The sequence below is a fragment of the Chiloscyllium punctatum genome, chromosome 16 (assembly GCF_047496795.1).
Source record: "Chiloscyllium punctatum isolate Juve2018m chromosome 16, sChiPun1.3, whole genome shotgun sequence".
NCBI classification, from domain to species: Eukaryota; Metazoa; Chordata; class Chondrichthyes; order Orectolobiformes; family Hemiscylliidae; genus Chiloscyllium; species Chiloscyllium punctatum.
The window spans coordinates 41,876,149-41,893,704 of NC_092754.1; the positions used below are offsets into that span (position 1 = coordinate 41,876,149).

Consider the following 17,556-nt stretch of genomic DNA (forward strand, 5'->3'; position numbering starts at 1 on the left):
ATTGGGCACATAACTACTCTTAATATTCCAAATACGGTCTGACCAAAGTCCTATACAGCTTTAGCAGTACATCCCTGCTCATGAATTCTAGCCCTCTTGAGATGAATGCAAGCATTGTATTTACTTCCCTAACTGCCAACTGAACCTGTACCTTAACCTTAAAAGAGCTAGAGCTCCCAAGTCCCTTTTTGTGCTTCAGCTTTCCAGAGTTTTTCCTTTTAGAAAATAGGCTACATTTCCATTCTTCCTACCAAAATGGACAACTTTGCCCTTTACAGTATTGTATTCCATCTGCCACTTTTGTCCATTTTCTTGGCCTACTCAAGTGTTTTTGCAACCTTAGCACTTCCTTAACACTCCCTGTTCCTCTGCCTATTTACCTCCTCTTACCCCCACATTTTTTTGATTATAAATTGATATCAAACCTTCAAAAACCAATGAACTGTTATGCCGCTACAGTCCTTAAGAAATGTTTGCTTTCTCAAGGCAGCCCTGATGGAACCTGAGGTTCATATAATGCCATGTTCCTGCAGATCTTGTTAGATCAGGAAAGGGTACAGTTACTTCAGTTTCTTCACCAAATGTTTTATTAGAATTCGGTCCTGTGGAAGAGTAGTTCTGAATCTTATGGAACCAGGTTGTATTATGATGTATCCTCATTTACAAACTGCATATGTTCTCATTATCTGTCATTGCCACCAAAGTAGGCATTTAATTTAGTCTTGCAGCTAAGGCTTACTCCTCCTTTTTCTTCCTCTTGTATGTCCAACAAAAGCACCAAATCCTCTTTGTAGTTTTGAGGTCTGGTTGCTCCATCCCATGTCTCGTGCTTCTTTCTGGAATTCTGCCCAAACAAGGTCAGATTTTTATAATAGACCTTACTGTGTTATGCTAGATACTCAGCAACCTGGTATTACTATTATTTGCTGATTTTAGTTCATGTTGTTTAAACTTAAAAATTTAATAACATGCTGTGGAATGTTGAGTTAATTTTGATAAAATGACAATTATGTTTGCAAAAGTGTTTCTTTCTTAATTACGTGTGAATAATTTGTGGCTTTTAAAACTGGATTTGTGATTTAACACCAGTTTGCACTTCATTTAAATTAGCACAGTGAAGAAGGTTTCACGATACCAGATACACACAAGCAGTGTCAAACTCTCAGAATAGACACAGATCATTAAAATGAGAAATGTGGTTTAGTTACACCATGAAAATGCAACAGCATCTTGGAACATTTCCAGTAGAATGGGATTCAAAAGCAGAGAAGTTACGTCCCTAATTATGTCGAGCCTTGTTTAGGCCACGCTCCAAGTACTGTGCGGTCTAGCCCTTGCATTTGCATGAGGGATATAGAGCACTGGAGAAAATGCATAACATAATTATAAAAGTGATAGTAGAACTTGACGGGGTGCAACCATCTGAAGTCTGAAGTGATGGTTAGTAGGGCTGTTTAAAGTATAAAAGACTTCATAGGGTGGATGTAGGGTTGTTTTCACTTATGGGAGAGTGTAAAACCAAGCGTCATAGATAGAAATTATATGTTAAAGCCATTAATAAGGAATTTCAGTTTTTTTAAAAAAATCTTCACTAGGTACCCGTGTGAAATGCCACATGGTGTTAAGAACTATATGATAGCAAAAACTTATTTAGGGTGTGGCAGGTAGATTAGTACATGTTAAAGAAGTAAAGAGATATGTTCATAGGGTGAAGTAGAGAACCGTGACAGCCAGCTCATGTGGATGAACTAACCTTTTAAACTGGTCTACTTGGGCACTGCCAAATTACATGGGAATTAGTGAATAAAATAAAACGTGATTTAAGTTGCCAATCATGAAGTTAACCAGTCAGAATTAGAATTCCTCTGTAGACTTCATAGCTTTGGTTCTATGAAAATCAGAAACTGTCTGATGTTCTACTTATATATTTTATAGTGAAAATGTGGGGTGAGTACTGGCAGAATCAAACTTTGGTATTTTTCTTGTCTCCAATGTACATCTTCCAGCCTCTTCACTCTTGGGAAATTGGTTGTTTTGCCTCTGTTCTTGCTTTCTGACTCTGGTATACAAGATGCTTCTCTATTTTGGCTGCTATAGTTCACCTAATGGAGATTGTAATTGATAGAGACCATCCAAGAGAATTTATAATTGAAGGCTTTTATAATGGACAATAAAGAAATCGCAAGCTAAAGTAGTATAATACACATTATACATTTATAATAGTTTCTTGGTCACAAAATGTTTATTGCAATTTTCTAAAAGATTCATTCAAGGTTTCACTATTGATGTTTGCTTTCCCTTTCCACAATCTAGACGCAACTGTAGAGGAAACCCAAACTGCTTAGTAGGTCTTGGTGAACATGTTTGGCTGGGAGAAATTGATGAAAATAGCTTCCACAACATTGATGATCCAAACTCTGAAAGGAGATGCAAGGTAAGTACAATGCGCATTGGGAATAGTTTATTGCAAGAACATAATGTGGTGTTTCAGGTGGAATCTACCATCTGGATATGAAGTGCAGTAAGAATTCTACTGATTTTCTGAATTGATAATTGGTTTAACCTTCTGCACAAGCTTATTTATATAACTAGCATTTTAAATCTTCCAGGGATAAGTGCAGTTTTCGGAGATTATTTTTTTTCTTGAATTCACATTTTAATTTCTTGACCCCTTTAAATGATACCCTAGTGCAGTTTTATTAATATTCCAGAAATCTTAGTTTATGGATGTAGGTTCACTCGCTGAGCTGGAAGGTTTGTTTTCGGATGTTTCGTCACCATATTAGTAACATCACTGAGCCTCCTGATGAAGCACTGGTGGTAAGGCCCCTTTTCTATTTGTGTGTTTAGGTTTCCTTGGGTTGGTGATATCATTTCCTGGAGTGATGCCATTTCCTGTTCTTTCTTTTTTCTCAGGGGTGGTAAATGAGATCCAAGTCAATGTGTTCATTGATAGAGTTCTGCTATGCTTCTCGGAGTTATCGTGCATGTCTCTGTTTGGCTTGTTCTAGGATGGATGTGTTGTCCCAGTTGAAGTGGTGTCCTTCTTCATCTGTATGTAAAGATACAAGTGAGAGTGGTTCATGACTTTTTGTGGCTAGTTGATGTTCATGTATCCTGGTGGCTAGTTTTCTGCCTGTTTGTCCAATGTGGTGTTTGTTACAGTTCTTGCAAGGTATTTTGTAAATGAGATTAGTTTTGCTTGTAGTCTGTATAGGGCCTTTCAAGTTCATTAGCTGTATGTTCATTAGTTCAATTCTTTAGTTTATTTTCACTAATATCCTCTCATATAAAATGAGTAAGGACAGCACTTCGACTGGGACAACACATCCAGCTAGGCCAAGCCAAATGGAGATCCCCACGAGAATTCCTAGAAGTATGGCATTCCGACCAGAACTCTTTCAACAAACACATTGACTTTGATCCTATTTACCACCCCCTGAGAAAAAGAAAGAACAAGAAGTAGCATCACCAACCCAAGGAAACCTAAACACATAAATAGAAAACAGGCCATATCACCAATGCTTCATCCAGAGGCTCACTGATTTTAACTAGTATGGTGATGAAACGTCTGAAAATGAACCTTCCAGCTCAGCAAGCAAACCTACATCCAGAATTTCAGCCTGAGCTACACATCTTCTCAAAACTTGCTAATATTAGTTTATTGCTAAATTTAAGTATTTTAAGCTGTACTTATTAGGTCTGAGCAGATTGTATTTGAGAGTAATCAAATTCCAACTGGAAAGGACAAAGAAAAATGTACTGAAGCATTTGCCAGTTATGTCAGTGGAAATTCAGTTCTGTTGTAAATGAGATATTTTCTTAAAGATGACTCTTGCATCATAAAAGCTTCATTTTAAAAAACACTCTTGGGCTTGTAAGTAGGTGCAATCAGTAGAAACTTGCCATGGCAATTAATTTAATTTAGGGCAATGACTGGGTTAGTGATAAGGCCAGCTTCTAATGCAACCTTTTGAAAGCAGCGCAAAAAAGTTCACAAACTCAATTTTGAGTGATTTTTGGGTGAACTAAATTGCATAACCTCATGGAAACTCTGCTAGCAGCTCTGAATCATTTGTGATACCTTTTGTAGCTGTGGAATAGAGATGTAAAAGGTCCCAAAGTTTTGGGACAGGAGAGATTTTATATGACACTTGCATAAGATTATGGGTTGTTGAGGAGGTGGTGCTTTTCACTGCAATTTGGGTGTTCATATTACTCAAGTGAAATAGTGTTGGATTATTTTTTAGTTTTTCTGCTTGACAGCAAGTAATTGTCAATGTTTGGTGAAAATTGCTAGCTACTCATGGTTATAGCACTGGTATTTTACACTCAAATATATTTTGCAAACACATGCATAAAGTAATGTACAAATGTGAATGTTGAGAGAAAATTAATATGGAAATTATATGCTCAATTACTTATGAGAAATACAGTTTTGGACAAAGTTGTGCATAAATGCTTTTACTTTCAGTTCTGCATTTGCTCCTCCTAGTATATTCTATGAACTTGGCTCTTAATTTTTTTTTAACTCTGTTTTGATCAGTTGAGCTGATGTCTCTTTAAAGTCCTTTTATATTTGATCAGCTGTGTACTTTGGCAGTTTTACAAACTCTGAAACCTCACATTGTTATAAAATATTCTTCCTCCTAATTCAAACAGTTTTTTTTTCTTTTTTTTTGAAGAATACCTTTGTTGGATTAACTAATCTTGGAGCTACTTGTTACGTTAACACCCTGCTTCAGGTTTGGTTTCACAACCTTGAGTTGCGACAAGCACTGTATCTGTGCCATAGTCCTCGAAAGGAAATAGGGACTGGAGAAGCGATTGAGGATGATGCAGGCAAGTATTGGCAGTGAATTGGTCTTAAGGAAATTGCGGAAAACTGAATTGTCTTTGACTCTACTGCAATACAGTAGTTTATAATATTTTCTACTTTTTTTTATTAGATGTTTGGGCATGGCCTGGATGATTATGAAAGTAATTGTTAATTCTGTTAAAATGTGATATGAATAAATCCTCTTTGGTAGTTCCCATTAAAAGATTTAAAAATAGGTTGCTGATGAAAATGTCCAAGTACATTGAGGTTCTAATGTGCTTTGTAGCAGTGTGTGGGAAAACCTTTATTGAATGATAGCTCTGAGAACTGGTTTAGTTATCCTGGGTTGAGGTTCCTTTTATGCTGAGTTGTTTTAGGCAATATTATATTCCTCCATTGCTTGATGAAGGTGGTAACTGTCAAAGTGAGAGTTGGTTTTAAAATGTATTTATTGGTCAGGAGGTGTGTCTCTAATTTTTTTCTCTTGGTTTCTGCTTGGTTATTGAATCACGCATTAAGTGTAAAAATGCAAATTCTATTAATATGGAAGTTTGAAATTGATCTCTTGCTGTGAAAGCTAGACATGTGGTGCAAGAGAAGGATAGGGCTGCAAATGATATTTTTAAAACCGAAACCTAATGCATCATCCATTGGATCCTTTCAAAATGATCACTCCCTTTTTGAAAATATGCTTCACAAGAATACATAAATTATTTCAGCTCTGGCAAAGTTTAAGTGATCTGTTGTAATTTAAATGTTTCATTGTTGAATCCCTTTTGCTGCACATATGTAACTTAGCAATAACTTCTCTGACTGAATTCTTGCATTGAATGCTTAGTAGTGATCTTCAAATCACTTTGTTTCCTACCTTTACAATTCTTTTATTTTGTATTCATTTCAGTTGTACGTTGCCCCTTTCTGTGCTGTAACATTCAATCTGATTTGTATTGTCAGTGACTGAACATCAATCTCTTTGCATCCTACTTCATCCAGCCATATCTGCATAACCTTCTATTTCTTTCTCCCGTCTGTACTTGGCTGACCTCCCTATAAAGGCTATCTATTGACTTTAAGACTCATCCAACTAATTAATTCAGATGGCCTCAAACTTTGTGGTGATGGAGAAAACTTTAGAATTATTTAAAAACATCATTGTACAAGAGGTATCTGTTACATTACAGCCTGGCCACCCTCTTGTTGTAGGCATCCTAAACTGCATCATTCTTAGGTGGACTGCAAATTGATATTATTTGAAGTTATCTTAAGTTGGATGGGAAGGAGAGGGCTGCAAATGAAAGATGAAAGCAATTTCTTATGTGAGTGTTGCCTTTCTACAAACAATGTGGACTTGCACTTTGTAGATACAGTGCCAAAGGGTTGTAACAGGTTTGGAAAGGAGCTGTGAATGATCATTAAGTTAAAGGATGGAAATCTCAAAACCATTAAAACTACGAGCTTTAAAATGACGGTTGAAGACTTTGCTAAAAGGCTGAGCTGACCAGTTTACACAGCTGATTGATAAACTATGCAAAAGTACTGTGTACTGTTAGTCTTGGCTCCATTTCAGTACACCTGCACTGTAGTATTGTGTTGAGTCAGGAGTGAAATGTTCTTTGTGTTCAGTACGCTGGAATGCAGAGGCAGTATGATCAATAGAAATCCTGCCAGTCTCATACAAATATGTTTTAACGATCAAGATTTAACCATTTATCTGTCTTACAAAAAAGAGATCACTTTAGTACTGCCCTCAAGTCTATATTGCGTGCAAATGAGACATTCTAGAAGAAAGATATTATTTAATACAATAATAATCAGATACTAAAATGGTGTTTTCCATTTCAGAATTTGAACCACAATCCATCTTTGAGCACCTTCAGTACTTGTTTGCTTTGTTGCAAAGTAGCAATAGACGATATATTGATCCTTCTGGTTTTGTAAAAGCACTGGGCCTGGATACAGGGCAACAGCAGGTAAATGCATGTAAATCAATGGAACTAGTTTGCGAAGGAATATTATGTGTATTAGGTTTTCTGTATCTTGTAATTAAAAATAAACATTTTAACTAATATTGATCCAATTTAAGCAAATTCTGTTGGCTTGTGGTCAGGATTATAACTTATTGTGTATTAAATACCAATTTAAAGGATACTTTGTGCTTGAATTGTGGCCTTATCTTGTAAATAACAAATTCAATTGATGTTACAGTGGATAATCCAAAAATGGCCTTTGAATTAATGAAAAGTGAACAGTCAGTTGCTAGAAATGTGCAAAATAATTGACAATATGTGAAGGTTCTTCATCAAATTAGGTTAAGATGGAAAATTGCCAAGGGAATTTTTGATCTAAAAGATTAAGATTAAGAAAAAATGCTTAGAACAAGGAGGGCCTTTGACCAACTGGAATACGTGAACGTAAAGGCAGCAGATAATATCAGTAGGGGATAAGGGTGGACGAGGTGATGAAGGTGAAAAGGATCAGTTTGAGGACATTTTATCTAGGGTAGGAAAGTGTATATGTGGACAGGCGAGTGACATTCTGGCAGAAGTACAGTAAAAGTAGTCAGTAATCTAAATTCTGTATCAGTGAGCATTCATTGAAATATCTGCTGCAAAAGCGAAATATTTCAGACACTGAATCAAATAACGCCATTACCATATAATGCAGCATGTTTGAATGCAGCATGTTTGAATTCAGAATATCTAAATGTAGCATGCCAGTGTTTTTAATGCCATTGACTGGCGTTCTACGTGCCATTTTTAGTGCTAGATTTTCAAGAACCATATAAACATTAGTGCCTTGGTGCAACTGTTGTTATAAACTTTTGATAATGTTTAGTCTTTCTTGGCAGGTACAGAGTGCTAGAGTAGAAGTTATATTCAGAGATTTACACTGAATGGTCCACTCTGCTTTTCATAATGCTTAACTTCTAACTGTAAATGAGGATGAAAGTTGGTAATCATGTCCAGTTGATCACAACTTTAAGTTGGTTGTTAGGATTTCGTAGACTATATGATTGATTCTGCACTTGACAGAAATGACCTTTCAAGGATTTTTTTTCTATTTTATACTATGCTTAACAGTTAAATAATGAATCACTTTTTTTTTCAGTAGTTAAAATAGCTATTTTCATGATATTTGTTAAATATTTGAATCTTTTGCATGGAATTACAGGATGCTCAAGAATTCTCCAAGCTTTTTATGTCACTATTAGAGGACACACTATCAAAACAGAACAATCCAGATGTACAGAATATTATTCAGCAGCAGTTCTGTGGACAGTATGCGTATGTCACAGTGTAAGTATGCTGAAATCTATTACTGAACTTTGCTTGTGCTGCAGAACTTTTCCAATTATGTTTTGGAGCGTGATATTGGGAAACAAAAATTGAGAGAAATTAAAAAATAATAGTCTGTCGTGTTTTTGATGGCCGTGCATATTCTTTTGAGACTAGTAAATTTGGCTGAGTTGATATTTGTGTTGAAATGATTTTTGAATTGTATAGTTTCTTTGCTACGCGATGCCTATCTTGCATGTACTGTTATCAAAATGCAAAGTAATGTGACATTAAATACAAGATTTCGTTCAGAGACTAAACATTGTAAGCGGAAAACAAAAGTCTGTTTTCATGCTTTTAAGCATTCTCCGAGTGAAGGGATGACACTTTAGAGCTGAGACGAGGAATTTCTTCAGCCCAGGGGTGGTGAATCTGTGGAACTCATTGCCGCTGAAGGCTGTGGAGGCTAAGTCACTGAGTGGATTCAAGGCAGAGATGGATCACACTTTCATTACTAAGGGGTCAAGGGTTATGGGGAGAAGGCTGGAGAATGCATTAAGAAACACGTCAACTATGTTCGAATGGCAGAACAGACCTAATGGGCCAAATGGTCTAGTTCAGCTGCTGTACCTTGGTCTTTTGTGGAATAGAGGATGTATTGAATTCCTTGCTTAATTGGAGCATGTTATCATTCTAACTGTTACAAGCACTTAACTGATTATCTCACTTCACCAACATCTTATGCCATTGTCCCAAAAACTAGTAGACATTCATTATCTTGTAGTTCACATTTCTCTGTTGGAATGCCTTTCTGTTGTTAGCAAATAGGAAATTTCCGCTTCCAACTTGTTAATTTTTCAGATTTATTTGGAGAGACTATATTTCTTCTTCAGCCATAATTCTTAAGATCATCAAACTACTTGGGTTTTAAAATTAATTTAAAAAAAATTGTTTGTGGGATGTAGATGTTGCTGGCTAGAACAGCGTTTGTTTGTTTATTTCCTATCCCTAAGTGTCTGTGTAAGAGTTAATTACACGGTTCCAGGCCCTCAGTGACGTATAGAGTACATCAGGTAACAATGGTAGATTTTATTTCCTGGAAGACAGTAGTGAACCAGATGGGTTTTTACAACAATTGACGCTGGTTATGTGACTGTCATTTAAGCTAGCTTTTATTTCAGATTTTTATTAATTTTAAATTTTAGCATCAGCCATGCTGGGATTCAAAGCATGTCCCCAGAATATTAGCCTGGGTTTCTTGATTGCTAGTTTAGTGACATTATCAGTGCACCACTACCTCTGCCAAAACATGGAAATATACTCTGACACCAGCCCCCCCACCCCCCCAACCATTCGGAGTATGAAGTACAGAGGAATACTGAAAAGAAAAGATGTGCAGGTTAGGTGAATTGGCCATGCTAAATTGCCCATAGTGTTAAGTGGATTAGTCAGGGATAAATATAGGGGGGTGGGTTTCTCTTCGGACGGTCAGTGTGGACTTGTAGGGCGGAAGGGCCTGTTTCCACTCTGTAGAGAATCTAATCTAATTTAAAAACATTTCAAACAATGGTAGGGAACAAGTCCATGGATTCTAGATGATTTTAGCGAGTTTTGAGAAGATTTGTAGCTCGGGTTGAGGTTCTGGACGTAGGTTTGCTCGCTGAGCTGGAAGGTTCATTTTCAGATGTTTTGTCACCATACTAGATAACATCTTCAGTCAGCCTCCGGACAAAGGCTTCCTCTGGAGGCTCACTGAAGATGTTACCTAGTATAGTGATGAAACGTCTGAAAATGAACCTTCCAACTCAGCGAGCAAACCTACGTCTAGATGGTTTCTTGTTAGGATCAAATCCAAAATATGTTGTTATCAAAACTCTATGGATCAAAAGGTGTCACCTGAGAACATAGTGGAAACACTTATTCAAGCCATTCAATAAGATCATGTCTGATTTGATCTGGCCTCAACTTCTTCTTTCCTGTTGTGTTCTGCTGAACTTTAATACTACCAACAGTTCAAAATCTCTCCTTTTCTTTTCCTCCCCCTCCCCCTCCCCATGGTACTTTGTATTTTAAAGGACTGTCACCTTCTTTGAAAACTCTGCCTCCTACTTTTATTTGCTCCCATGAAAGGAGCAACCCTCTCGCATCTACATTGTCAAATCCTCTCAAACTTCTTCTGTTTCACTAAAAGCAACTTTTATTCTTGTTAATTTCGACCTGTTCAAATTTCCATATAGACATCTGCCCCCTTCCCCCATAACAATAGGGATGATCAATTTTGTCTGTTTGCCATTTCTTTTCCTAGTTGAAAAGTGTGGCGCTGGAAAAGCAAAGCAGGTCAGCAACATCCGAGGAGCAGGTGAGTCGACGTTTCAGGCATAAGCCCTTCATCAGAAATGTGCCCAAAACATCGACTTACTTGCCCCTTGGATGCTGCCTAACCTATTGTGCTTTTCCAGCACCACACTTTTTGACTCTGATCTTCAGCATCTGCAATCCTCACTGTTTCCCATTTCTCTTCCTATACTACCCTATAAGCTTGTGTACTCTCAACATTTTATGCTGTGTTCCTTCCTGCCACATTCTAGTTGTCATGGTTTGCTTTACTAATTTGTACAATTGTATTGTGATTTTCACTTTGCTATCTAAATTTTTCCTCATTTGCATCTACCCTATATTGTTTAGTTTTTCAATTTTTCAGGACTGTAATCCCAACACAGTTGATGTAAAGTCATCCCAAAGTACAGCTCCCTCATTCCCCCATACTGTTACTGGTACCCCATGAATTAAAACCATTTATCCCACAATGTGTTCAACTTTGACTTATTTTGACCATGTGCTAGGGTACTGATGATTCAGGCATGACTGTTTGTGGTATAGATTTATCCTCTGGTTGCTTGTCATCCTTCATTGGAAACTCAATTGTAGTTCTACCTATTATGTATTATTACCCATGGGTACCATGGCATTTGTTGTTTCTCTCCCGCTGGAACCTCCCCTTAGGCCACAAAGAGAGGTTATTAACCCTTGCGCAGAGCAGGCAGTATTGTCTTCAGAACTCACATGCTCAGCTATCCTTACTTTAAATTTCTTATTTAGTCCCCAACGTTGAATAGTCTCCTACACCAGTCTGTGGTTAATTTGTTCATCCTCCTTGTAGTGCTTGCTTTCTTCCACACAGACTGCAAGCATCTCAAACCTGTTAGAGAAGTGCAAAGATCTCCACACCAGCCGTACATAAGTCCCATCCGCCTGTCTGTGACCACAGCCCAAATCAAACTTCCTTTTTCCATTCATGGGATGTGATGTTGCTGAGTAGACTAGCTTTAATTGCTGTGGAGGAGGTAAGCTAGCTATCTTGAACTAATGCAGTCCTTAGAATGTGGATAGTTTTTTTTAAACTTGAGTGGACTACTTCCTGGAACATAGTTCAAGTGGCTTTCTTCCTTGCTGATGCATTGCAGTGTCTAACATGTTGAGTCCAGCTTATGTAGCTTTTAAGCTGATGGTACTTTAACTTTAGGTATTTAGTGCAGATGTCCTTAAGGTGACTTATACTGATGCCTGCTAGCTCCCATATGCTGCTTATTGCTTGTTGTTCTATTTTAATTACCAAATTACATTTTCAAAATCTGAAATATGACTTTGTCTGTAGTTTTTTTAACGTAGATAACTACGTTTTATTTGAGTAATGCTCTATTCTTTTGTTCTCCTGTCCAGGGTGAGCAACTTCATAAATCCTACTCTGGCAGATGTGAAATTTGGAATAAAACTGAACACTGTTGATTTCTGGTTTACTGTTGTCCTTTAGGGAAGTTAATGTGCCACCTTTTACCTGGTCTGGCCTATGTTTGACTCCAGACCCACAGATGTGGTTGAATCTTAACAACAGTCTTTGGGTAGTTAGAGATGGGCAATAAATGCTGGCCAAGCCAGTGATGCCCATACCCCAAATGAGTTTTTTAAAAATAGTGTTTTACTTCAAATATTTTATTCCTTACTTCGAGAATTCGTACAGTGTGGAAGTAAACCATTTGGCCAATCATGTCCACACAGATACACCAAAGAACATCCCACCTAGATCCACTCCCCTACCTTTATCCCTGTAAACCTGCATTTCCCATGGCTAATCCACCCAGTCTACACATCCTTGGACACCATAAGCAATTTAGCATGGCCAATCCATCTCATCTGCACATCTTTGGGAGGAAACTGGACTCCCAAAGGAAACCCACGCAGATACAGAGAATGTGCAAACCCCATACAGGTAGTCTTCTGAAGGTAGAATCAAACCTCGGTCCCTAGTGCTGTGAGGTAACAGTGCTAACCTCTGAGCCATTCTGCAGCCTGCTTTACTTTATTTGTTTATAGCTGATTGCACATGTAACATATCTGCTTAATGGTTTTTACTATCTTCAAGTCTCCTTTTTACCCTTTGTCAGTACTCTTCCACAAATATCTATCTAGCTGTTGCTTGAAAATTGTCGATTCAGAGTATAATTGCATCTAGCTCATTCTGCATGCTGGGCTTTCCAAATCACTCAACATGATCTCTTGAGGAAACAGCTCCCAAATGCTGTATATTTCTGACTGGACAGTACCTCTTGTTTCACCTTCATAGAAAGTATTGTAAATTATTACATGTATTTATGAAAAGACAGGTGCCGTGGCAGCACTTTTGAATCGTGTTGACAGTGGAAGCTGAAGAATTTTGGTCAAGCTTATTGGGTGCTGTCCACTTAGTGGACTGGTCTTGAATTCTGCTCTAAAAGCTTCTGCACTGAAAGACCTGTCCATTTGGATCTGTTTAGTTATGTTGTTTATCATCGATTGAGTTGGAAGATTGTTGTTTCAAATCCGGCTCTATTTCTTAAGCAAGTATTCAACATTTTAGTGTGGTGTTGAAGATATAAAATTAGCACAGAAGTATGAGGTTTTGCATTTTGAAAGAAGGGATATGGGAAGGAAATTGCTTTGTTCTCCAGGTATATGCAGGGAAGACTGCGTGTAGATCTTTGAAGGTTGCAGGATGCATTGAGAGGAATTAACATCTGATATGCATGTATTGTGTACAAAAGTAGAAATGTAGAACTGAAATTAGATTCTGATTTAGTCACAAGAAGAGTATTTATTCAATTCTACTTAGTGTAGTTCAGAGCAATCAGAAAATTTACAGCACTGGCCCAACAACTACAATTACATGCAGGTAAAAACAATGACTGCAGATGCTGGAAAGCAAATACTGGATTAGTGGTGCTGGAAGAGCACAGCAGTTCAGGCAGTATCCAACGAGCAGCGAAATTGATGTTTCGGGCAAAAGCCCTTCAGCCTAATCTTACTTTCTGACTTCTGGTCTCCAGCCTTGTACATTAGGGCACTTGCAAGGTATTTCCAAGTAGGTTTTAAATATGATTTAGGATTTCTGCCTTTACTACCCTTCTGGCATTGAGTTCCAGATTACTTTCATACTCTGGCTGAAAAAACGTTTCCTCTCAGATTCTTCTCTAAATGTCCAATCTCTGATCTTAACCACTTGGTGTATGAAAATGTTTTCTCTCTTATTGCTTTTGCTTCTTTTGCCATTTATTTTAAGTCTATGCCTTCAAGATTGTAATATTTTCTTGAGTGGGTGCAGTTACGGAGTCATTAGAGTCCTTCCTCAGAGTCAGGCCCTTTCACCTAAACTCGTCCATGCTGACCAAAATGTGTCTCCACACTAACCCAATTTCCCTGCACTTGGCCCATGCCTTTTAAATGACTCGCCTGAACCACTTCTGCTAGCAGCTCATTCCATATGCACACCATCCTCTTCATAAAAAGGTTGCCCCTCAGGTTCCCTTTTAATTCTTTCCCCTCTAACCATAAACTGATGCCTTCTAGTCCTTGATTCCCCAACCCTGGCAAAGTGACGGACGGACGGACGGACCGACTCCACTGTATCCATGCCTCCCATGATCGTGTACGTGTCTCTAAGACTCCCTTCTCTCTTTTCTACCCCCCCCCCCCCCACAAAGTCTCCTATATTCTAAACAAAAAAGTCCAAGCTTGTCTAACCTCTCCCTATAGCTCAGACCGTTGAATCCTGGCAACATCCTTGAAAATTGCTCCTGCACCTTTACCAATTTAATAATATCCTTCATATAACAAGCTGACCAAAACTGAATGCAATACCCCAACTACTGCCTCCCAAATGTCCTGTACAACTGCAAAATAACTTCCCAACTTCTGTACTCAGTGTCCTGACTGATGAAGGCCAGTGTGCCAAAAGCCACCTTCACTTCCCTGTCTACCTATGACTCCACTTTCAGAAGGGTCTGTTCCACTGTACTCCTTAAAGCCCTACCATTCACCATGAAACTCCTACCTTGATTTGACTTTCCAAAGTGCAAGACCTCTCACTTATCTATATTAAATTCCATTTACTATTTCTCGGCCCACTTCCCCAACTGATCAAGGTCCTGCTGCAATTTCTGATCACCTCCCTCATTGTCCACAATACCGCCTATTTTAGTGTCAACTGCAAACTTACTAATCCCACCTTGTACATTCTCATCAAAATCATTGATATTGATAACAAACAGCAATAGGCCCAGCATTGACCCCTGAGGTACACCACTAGTCACAGGCCTTCCATTAATACCCTCTGCATCCTACCATCAAGCCAACCGTGTATCCAATTTGCCAGCTCTCCCTGGATTTCACGCGCTTTAACCTTCCAGAGTAGCCTGCCATGTGGAACCTTATGAGAGGCCTTATTGGAATCCATGTGGACTACATCTACTGCCCTGCTCTCATCAACCTTCCTGGTCACTTCATCAAAGAATGTTAACAAATTTGTGAGGCATGACCTCTCATGCATGGAGCCATGCTGACTACTGCTAATCAAGCCTTGTCTTTTCAAATGCATGTATATCTTATCCCTCAGAATCTTCTCCAATAACTTAGCTACCACAGACATTAAGCTTACTGGTCTATGGTTCCCAGGTTTTTCTTTACAGCTCTTCTTGAATAAGGAAAACATATTTGCTACCCTCCAGTCTTCCAGGACCTCAGTTGTGGCTAACGATGATGCAAATATATCAGCCAGGACACCCACAATTTCTTCAGGAGCCTCTTTTAGGGTCCTTGGATATATGTGGTCAGTTGTCTCTAACTAACTACTGTGTCTCTACCTCCTAAGATTTTGAATAAGTGTATCAAATTTCATCTCAGTACTTTTTTCTCCAAGGAAACAATTTCAACTTCTTGAATTTATCTTCACAAGAGAAATCTCTCATTTCTGGGGCCATCTTTGTAAATCATTTCTGCAGTATGTTTGATGTCTTTGCATGCTTCCGAACATGTGGCCTCCAGAACAGGACAGCTGAGGGTGAACTAGTGTTTTATACAGTTTAACATAACCTCCTTGCTGTTACACTCTGTTCCTCTATTAATACACCCTGAAATATTGTATACTTTATTCTTAACCTCTGTCACCTTTAATGACCTGTATTTAAACACACAGCAGTGAACCATAGTGTTCTGCTGTGTTATGGGCAGCACTGTTTCCTCAGTTGATGTTAACGAGCAATTTAACTGGTCATTCAACTTGCGCCTCATCAAAGCGGTTACTGCACTTCAGAAAATAGGGTATTCAATCTTGGACTTTGGCCACTTGGAGCAAATACAGATTTTTACCTCTTTGGTTTAGCAGATTTAATTTATAGAACGTTAATGAGATATGATCAGGTTCAGTTTACAAGAAGTATATTTCCAGCGATATACAAGGCTGCTTAAGTGCAGATGCTGGCTGATCAGTTCTTTGTTCAATTAGATTACCTGTGCCTCATACCGTTTACCCACCTTTCCTTCATCTCCTTAATACCTAACAAAAATCCAGCAATATCTTAATTGTGAATTTTCTAATGATATAGTTACAGCTTTTGAGAGTATTCTAGGTTTTCATTATTCTTTGGGCAAAGAGATGCTTTCTGAATGTCCTAGCATTAAGTTTATGTCTGCATGTCATTGTTGTCAACTCTACAATTTCAAAGAAAAGTTTTGTATTCAACCTATCAAATTCTTAACTCCCTTTTCAAGCTTCATTTGACGGATCCCATAATATTCTGTATTGAAGGCATTACAAGCTCCATCTGCATTATCATTTAACTTCTCTAATTACAGTATTGTTCAAGTGAATCTGCATTGCACTGTTGCAAGGCCAATATCCTGCCTAATACATGGTGCTCAAAATTGAGATATTACCCCAGACTCTCTAGCAGTCTTACTTTCACCCCTTTGTATCCAGTTTCCTTGAGATGAAGACTAGCGTTCCATTAACTTTTAATGATTTTTCTCATGCCTGTTCATCAGCGTTTGTATTTCTTGACAAGGAGCTATAAATGGCACGACAGTTCCCAGTTTCTTACAGTTTAGATAATGGTGCAATCAGTCTGTTTTTGGCTTCAGATTGAATGACCTTACACATTGCCATATTAACCCTTTCCTCACTTAATCTATCCATCAATGTCCCTTTACAACTTTCGGCTCCATCTGTGTTCATAAAGAATGCTGTTGATTTCATTAGGGAGAATATCAGACAAAACAAACACAAATATCATTTTTGGGGGACAATGGGGAGTCTTTATAGAAGTTTGCAGTCCAAATCCATCTTCATTCTAATTGCCCAGCAGAGGGGTTTAGCTGAGCAAATGTAGCTAAGATGTTGTATTGGAAGGAAGTGTGATTCATTAAAGATAACAATCCTGGTCAGAGTTGAAGATGGGATCAGAAGTCATCCTTTGTGTCTGAGATATCCAACCCTCTTATGTGGGCATGGTTTTGAGATCCCAGATTTTGGCATTAGGATTTACAATCTACAAGATTTCACAGACTGAAAATCTATAACCGGGACGAAATGACTTTGATGTAAGATGCAGTTGATAATTGATCAGCATATGTATTTGCTGTGTGAGTAGTTTGTGTTTGTTGGTCCATGATTTAGCTGCTTTTTGAACGTTCAACCTCTGACCTTGGACTATCATGGATATAACTGTGACAAATTAATTGAAGTTGAGATCAAAGTTTCTCCTCATTGGTTCTCTTGCTACCTGCCACCAACAGATTGTGGCGACTTTGTTGTTCAGAATTTGGTCATAGGTAGTGCTGTGATGTCAGCAGATGTGACAGGCATTGAAGTCACCTGTAAGATTACATTCTGTGCTACCTATTTGCTTTCCACAAGTGGTGTACAATGTGGAAGAATAATGCGCAGGGGGTATTTTTGCTCTTAGCTGGAAGCCATGGCATTCTATGGTGCCCACTATCCATGTCGAGGATTCCCAGGGTACTCACTGCCAACTGTATATGTTTGTGGCATCATGTCTAATCGCTCTGAGCTGCCAATGAGCCAAGAGTTGCTCAGAGATGGGATGGAGTGGTATGTGAAAGTCACTTTGTCAGAACCATCCTTAAGCCAGGCTG

At 38.3% G+C, this 17,556-nt stretch overlaps 1 protein-coding gene across 2 annotated transcripts in view; it reads left to right on the plus strand.

The window, feature by feature from the left end:
- Positions 1–17,556, plus strand: part of usp48 (ubiquitin specific peptidase 48) — a 127,242-nt gene that overhangs the window by 9,037 nt on the left and 100,649 nt on the right. For both annotated transcript variants that reach the window (XM_072586810.1, XM_072586809.1), the window contains exons 2-5: positions 2,314–2,434; positions 4,686–4,842; positions 6,662–6,789; positions 7,991–8,115. In XM_072586810.1, the coding sequence (XP_072442911.1) occupies positions 2,314–2,434; positions 4,686–4,842; positions 6,662–6,789; positions 7,991–8,115 (531 nt within the window). The remainder of the gene's footprint in view (positions 1–2,313; positions 2,435–4,685; positions 4,843–6,661; positions 6,790–7,990; positions 8,116–17,556) is intronic.